Below are 7,253 nucleotides of genomic sequence, written 5' to 3' on the forward strand. Positions count from 1 at the left end.
TTTTTTTTTTAGAATTTGGAAAATAGTATTTTCGATACTTCCTCTTGTATTTGTAGTATGTTTTCAAAAGTTTTGGTATAAGTAAGGGTTTTATGCATGTATGTATATATGTGTACGTATGTATGTATATGCTCTAAGCCAAATATTTCTGTCAGTGTTCCACTATACACGCACACTTGAAGCTTAAATATAAAACGATTCACTATATAATAATTAAATGTATCAGTACATATTTCAATATTAATTAATTGATAGCATTACATATATGTTCGTATGTAAGTTTTAACAGTAATAATATTAAATATCTCGCTTACATTCTCATTACAGCTATAAACACTTGGGCTCAGTTATGTTTTTTTGGAAAAATATTCAATTCAAGATTTTCATATTTTTCACATTTTACTTTGTTTCTTTTTTTGTTCTTCTTCTTCTTCCTCTTGGTAATTTTTCATTTTGTTTATAATAATAATATATAATAAAACTTTACAAATAGAAACAGTTCAAAAAGCACCGATCTTCAGCTAAGTTTTGCTAACGTGATCACGTCTGCACGCGTCGCACGTGGCATATGGTTTTTATATACATGTTTGTGTATGTGTGTGTTTTCTGTTTATATGTGTATATTTGTGTTTGTGTATCTGTGTTCACTACAACTATTTGCTTAGGCCTAACTATTTCGTATAAAGTTTTGCCTACAAACTTACTGCTTACTGCAACTTCGTATTACAGTGTTCTATGTACATATGTATTTGTGTGTGGTATTTTGCTATACTGTTATACTATATCATATTTTACATGTTTACTTATGCTCATTTATTTATATTAAAGTAAAGTCTAAGTTTATGCAATACGCTTACTAATTAACTAAACTTTTTTGCATGCTTATGAACTTTAGAAAAGACATATCTGGAAAAAATTTTACTACAGGAAATTATAAATTAAAATTTTGTGTTGAATTAAGTAGTAATGTTTTTCTTGAAATCGTTCTTCATTGATTTAGCAATGTTCTTAATCAGCTGACTGACTTCGTATTTGTGTATGATTGATATTGAAAGATAAGCCTCGAAAGTGTGATTCAATGTATCTTACGTGCAATTTTCACTAACTTGCAAAGAGCTTTCGCTGATTTTTGTAGCTTTCGCTTTCTAAATTTCACTAATTTGTAGCTAATGCAAAACTAGATTGTAAAATATTTTGCAAAGTGTGAAAAAACTTCAACTGATCTGCAAAAAAATTTCACCGTTTTTCGAAAGCTTTCATTTCGAAATTTCTTTACTTTGTAGCTACCATAAAATTATTACGACGGATTGTAAAATATTTCACAAAATTTGGAAAAGCTTTTCAAAATTGCAAAGAACTTTCGCTGATTTTTGGAAGCGTTCACTTATTAAATTTCTCTATTTTGTGGCTAATGTCAAGACATTGTGACTTTCAACCAATATATACGTATGTGATAAAAGTTTTTAAAAATGTAGAACAGTTTTAACTCAATTTAAGAAATATTTCTACTATTCCCCAAAATTTTAAAAAGCTTTCGTGAAGGTGTGAAGAGCTTTTATAAAGATTCAAGGAGCTTTCATGAAAAAGGGAAATGGAAATTTTAAACCTAATAATTAATTAGAAACTTTAAACAAATTCTAAAAAAAATATGAAATCTCATAGTGAGCTTCCACAAAAAAGTCTATAGAACTTTCAATTAAATTTTTTAAGCGGTTACTATAATTAGAAATTTTAAGCAAAATAGAAGAAAATTTTAAAATATCATAGTGAGCTTTCACAGAAACCTACAGAGCTTTCATATAAACTTTTCCTACAAATCGAAATGTTATCAGCAAAGCGAAACCAATTTTAGTTCAGCTTTCATTCTTGTCAGTAGTGTCTTACTCGCACGCATTAAAACATTGTAGCTTTCGGTAATTTTTTAAAACAACGCATTTATCAATTTACTAACACAAAGTTTGTCAAAGTTCAGCATGATACCGCAAAACACGCAGTTCTAAATTAAAATAAGGCAACTTGTTTTCTCCAACAGTTCTTCGCTTTCGCTAGCATACTTACTTAAATTTGTTCAGTTAATATAATTTTAGTACAATGCTGGTTTTAAATGCAATTTGCAATGGAGCTTAGCCAAAAGTTTAATTTTAGAAATATACTATATAGATTTGTAACTTCTTTTGCTGTTATTTTGATATTTAAAAACTATGAAGATGCATAATCTGCCACGTATAAAACTCGCGGTTACTTGTATACACCACTTTCGGTTGACATAAAGAAGTCTTGAATATTTTTGAATTTTGTTTCATCTTTTTTTTTAACAAAAGATATTTTGTGCAAAATAATTGGCTGCCAATTTTGAGATCTTTTCAAGAAATGAAAATTCTTTTCTTTCAACTACAACTCGAACTCTGAAATGCACCCGAAACTCGTTGAGTAAAGCGAGTGACTTTGAACTTGAGTAAAATAATTTTTTTATGATTAAATGTATATTTTAACTAATTGCTTGTAATTATTTATAGCTACATAGACCAATCAATAAAATCACTAATTATTAAAATGACGTTGTCGACTATTAAATTAATAATACCGTTAAAGTTTTAGTTTTTCACTTAGCTCAGTTGTGTTACGTGTAAAAGCGCTCATCTCCGACAAATCGAAAATGAAAGCGCGCCATTTAGCAAAAGCGCCACGAAATGAGCTTTCACATTTTCATATTGCACTGTTGTTTGTTTCTTGGTTTTGTGAGACCTTCCAGCTCAGAGCTGCCACAGCGACGACAGCACTTTTGTTTAAAATCGACGAGTGATAATACCATTTACACTCACTGCAATTCAGCGCTCAACTCAACTGCTATGCAAACCGCCACGTGTTCGCCCGCACACCTCAACCGCAACTTTTCAGCTTGATTTTAGTTACTGTTTGTGTTTTTGCTAGCGCTTCAGTGGGCGCCTATCGCGCTCTACGTGCACTCGATGATCATCGGCTGACTGGATTCGATCACTGACGGACGCGACTCCTGATTCTGCGCGTGCTGATGAGCTGCCGCCGCATGAGCAGCCGCCGCTGCAGCTGCGGCCGCGGCATGGGCTGCAGCTGCTGCAGCGTGCGCGTGCGAGACGCTCATATACGCGTCGTTTGGCGCAACACCGGGAGGGGAGTTGATCGCGCCAGCGCCATTGCCGTTGGCGGCGCCCGCTGGTAGTAAATGCATTTGCTGTTTGAGGCTGGCTTTTAGCGGATGTGTTTGCTGCTGTTGCTGCTGCAGCAGCTGTTGTTGCTGTTGCTGCAGGTGTTGTTGCTGCTGTTGTTGTAGGCTGTGGTGGTGTTGTTGTTGTTGCGCGCTTGAGCCAATCAACATGTTAGCGGCGGCGTTGGGATTCGACGTTGCGCCGGACAAATGTTGGGCAGCCGCTGCGGCCGCGTGCTGTTGCAACATGGCGGCGTGCTGCTGCTGTAGATGTGCATGCGTTTGCGTTTGTTGTTGATGTAGCGGATTGATGGAAATCAGACGTGGCGATGGCGGACGAACGGCAGCGTTGGCGTGGCTGCCCGCGCTGCCGCTGCTGGGAGGCAAGTGACGCAAATGTGGATGCATTTGCTGTTGCATATGCTCGAAGGCCTCGCGCGAGTCGGGCTCAGGCACGTACTTATCTGTTTGCAGGAATAAATGAATATGTTTTGAATTAATATATCCTTGGAAGGCAAAAGCGCGCTTGCTGCGCAAACTTACCTAAACACTCTGAGGTTGCCGCCGCGGCCATGGCTAGCTCTTCCTCCAGATCGTTGGGTTTACAGCTCGTTGTCTTCCAGTGAGTGCGTAGGCCGGATGCGCTTATGTACTTCTTGTCGCAACCTTGGCAGACGTAGGGCCGATCGTTGGTGTGCAGGCGCTTGTGGAGCTTCAGATGTACGAACTGTGTGAACTTCTGCGGGCACAGATCGCAAGCGTACGGCTTTTGACCGCTGTGCAAACGCAGGTGCGTCTTCAAGTTTGACGTCGACGAGAAACGCTTTTTGCAGATGTCGCACTGATGCGGCTTTTCACCGGTATGTACCAAATGATGCTTCTGCAAATGCGCGAGCTGTGTGAAACTCTTCGTGCAGACATTGCATTTGAACGGCCGCTCACCGGAATGAGTGCGCAGATGCACTTTCAGATTGCTCAACTGGCCGAAGGTCTTACAACACACATTGCATTCATAGTGCATTTTGCCGTCTTTTTTCTTCAATGGGTATGGCAATGAACGGTAGCCGCGCGCCGCCAACGAGTTCGGGCTGAGTGGACTGCCGCTGCGCGGACACGAATTGCCATCGGGACTCAGGCTGCTGGGCGGTGAAATGCGCAACGGTTTCATTAGCATCTGTGAGCTGGACTGCAGTAGGTGCAGATTGGGTGTGGAGCCGCTGGATCCGTCCCATTGGCGTTCGAAGGGTGAGTGTGAGCTATGTGGCGGCGAGTGGAAGGTGGATGTGGGCATATGTGAGAGTGGATGACCGCCACCTGGCGCGCCACCATTCACGCTACCGCTGGAATAAGGTGAGTACGCAGAATATGGCGGCGTTTGATGGCCATCCGAGACAAAGGCGCTGTGTGCAACATGCGCTGGCGAGAATTTCACATCATGGCCCGGTGCTGGCGGTGGCGAACAGTCGTCCTTCATACTGCCACGCGACGATGCAATTAGCATTTCGGTGTCGTGCAGCGCTGCTGCATGCATATCGGGCGCCTGCGCTAAGTTGGAACTCGAGTCCGGACTTACTGCATTGCCATAACGATGCGATTTCTTATAGGAGTAAGCCATCTCTGTGGGTGATGAAGGTGGCGGTGTGGCCGCATTGGCTTGACGGCAAGCTGCCGCCGCAGCAGCTGCGGCCTCCAGCCGATGCTGACCCGTCAATATGGTTTCGAGTATGCTGGAGGATGGTGGCGTGAAGCGCATGTAGGCAACACCAGCCGCCGACGCTGATTGTGTAGCTGTTGGGGGTAATGGTGGCGGTGTGCTGGTCTCAGCTTCATAGTATGCCTTGTTTAGTGGCACAATTGCACGCGTCGCATGACCGTTGGTATTATTAAGGCTACGATCCACCATTATGACGGTGCTCGAAGCGTGTTGTTGTTGCGTCGTTGAACCAGGCATATGGTCCACATCCATCGCTTCATCGTCCAGCTGTGTTGAGGATGTACAAGCAGGCGTGGCTTCATTGGCCGCCAGCAAATCATCTTCGCTGGAGGTGGCACCAACTGTGGGCAGTTCGTCACTTGTATTCTGTTTGCTATTATTTGTATTGTTTAGGTGGCACATGGCCTCAGTCTTAATGGCGCATTTGCTATTCTTGAACTCATACTTCAGTGGCATTTTCACCTTGAATTTTCGATACTCGTTTTTATCTCCACCACCAACGCAGTCCATAGCGCCAGCAACGGAAGACACCACGGCGGGCACCACTTGCGTGGCGGTGGCACAGTTGCTGCTAACAGTCGCATTGTTGTTGCTGTTACTGTTCGCCGCAGCTGCTGCCGCGGCCACAGCCGCAGCAACGGCCGCTTTCTGCGGATGCGTGATGACAGTCTCTTTTGGCGCAATGGCTTTCTTCGAACAGTCCAATACATAGTTGTGCTCACTCTCGCTATCGCTCGAGTCCTCGGGTGGCGTCAGTCCATCCTCATGATACTCGTTGCTGTGGTAGCCCTCATCAGAGCGCACCGAACGCACGCTACCATCATTCGGCGTCAGTTGATGTTCGTAGTGTGTGTCTTTGTGAGGCAACGGCGAACCCGCCAAATCCTTCGCTTCCTTCGTACCACACTCGCTGCTCGCCGGCGAACGTTCGCGCACAATTACCGACGCGCCCGGCTCCTGCTTCAGATGCAGCACCGTCTGATGTTGTTGTTGCTGTTGGGTTTGTTGGTGGTGGTGTGTAGCAGGTAGTTGTTGCGTCGAAAGTTGATGTGCGCCCAGCCGCTGCGTGGACTGCGCATGTTGTATATGCGGCAGTCCGACTAAATGCTGTGTCATATGACTGGCGCTCGCGTCACGGCAACTGGGTGGCGACGGACTGGGCGTAATGGAGCGCCGACTAACGGTGGTCGTATTGCCCGCCACCACCGCCGGTAGTGGAGGTATTGGCAACCCCATCACGTAGGTGATGTGATTGTATGCCACTTCGGGTGGTATTTCGGGCGCTGGCATGCAGTACGGTGAATTCGAACGCAATTTCGCTTTATGGCTCAGCAGCGATGTGCTCGTTGCTGTGGCATTACTCGTTACATCTTCATCTTCGGCATCGGCCTCCGCGTCTTCGTCATCGTCCACAGCCTGCTTGCAGGCGCCGAAAATTGTGCGCTCCGGATCGACATCGTAACCCAGCCGTCTTGCGAAATCCTTGCAATACCACACCATCAACTCTTCGTTGGGCATTATGTCACGTGTGGTGTAGAAATAGATGTTCTCCTGATGTTGACAGGCCACCAAATTCATCACCGATAAACTGTAGGCGGAGGCGACGTAACGCATCCAATTCGCTTGCGCACGATCCGAGCCGTCCAGATAGTAGAAGTAATCATCTTTGAAGATCTGTTGGCGAAATGCGTCAATCATGTGAGGGGAAGAGAGGAAAACGAAAAGAAATCGGGGAAGTTTGGTTAGCTTATGGGATATAGCCAAACATATATGGTCAACAAGTTAAGTTAGTTGAGTAAGAAAAACAACAACAAAAAAATATTGTGCAAACTGGTGCAAAACACTTATTTGCTGGCATGTAAGCCGCAGTATTGTGCACCATTTTGACGGTTTCGGAAAAATTTCGACACAAAAGTTCAGAGTTCAGTCTACAAAGTTGCGACAGAGTTCGCTTTCAATTAGAAAAAAAAAATTAAAACAATGACATATTACATTATATATTAAAAGAGTGTACAACGACAACAACATTGGAAAATTACACAAAATATATTTATAGTTATGTATAGCGAAACACCAATTCATAAAAGACCAATAACAGGCAGTATCACATAATAAATGAAATGTAAAAGTAAATAAATTTGCTTACAAAAATTGAAATAATATTAAAAAAATAAAGATAGATTAGTATAGGTTTCAATATTTTATATTTTAATCATTAAATAGCTGAATATGCGCCTGAAGGTACGCTAAAGTGCGTTAGAAAGTTGATTATAGACAAAACTTGCACAGATTATTTAAAACTTTTTACTCGAAAATGTATACAATTTTAACAAAATTCTTTATTATATTGTTTTT

At 42.6% G+C, this 7,253-nt stretch overlaps 1 protein-coding gene across 3 annotated transcripts in view; it reads right to left on the reverse strand.

Moving 5' to 3' along the window:
- Positions 1–1,923: 1,923 nt before the first annotated feature.
- LOC108970663 (zinc finger protein rotund) overlaps positions 1,924–7,253 on the reverse strand; it is a 61,415-nt gene continuing 56,085 nt past the window's right edge. For all 3 annotated transcript variants that reach the window (XM_018936180.1, XM_018936178.1, XM_018936179.1), the window contains 2 exons: positions 3,728–6,572; positions 1,924–3,648 (listed from right to left, as the gene is read on the reverse strand). In XM_018936180.1, coding sequence (XP_018791725.1) covers positions 2,957–3,648; positions 3,728–6,572 — 3,537 coding nt within the window. In that variant the 3' untranslated portion in view covers positions 1,924–2,956. The remainder of the gene's footprint in view (positions 3,649–3,727; positions 6,573–7,253) is intronic.

Source organism: Bactrocera latifrons, unplaced genomic scaffold (assembly GCF_001853355.1).
Source record: "Bactrocera latifrons isolate USDA-ARS-PBARC rearing strain unplaced genomic scaffold, ASM185335v1 scaffold_305, whole genome shotgun sequence".
NCBI classification, from domain to species: Eukaryota; Metazoa; Arthropoda; class Insecta; order Diptera; family Tephritidae; genus Bactrocera; species Bactrocera latifrons.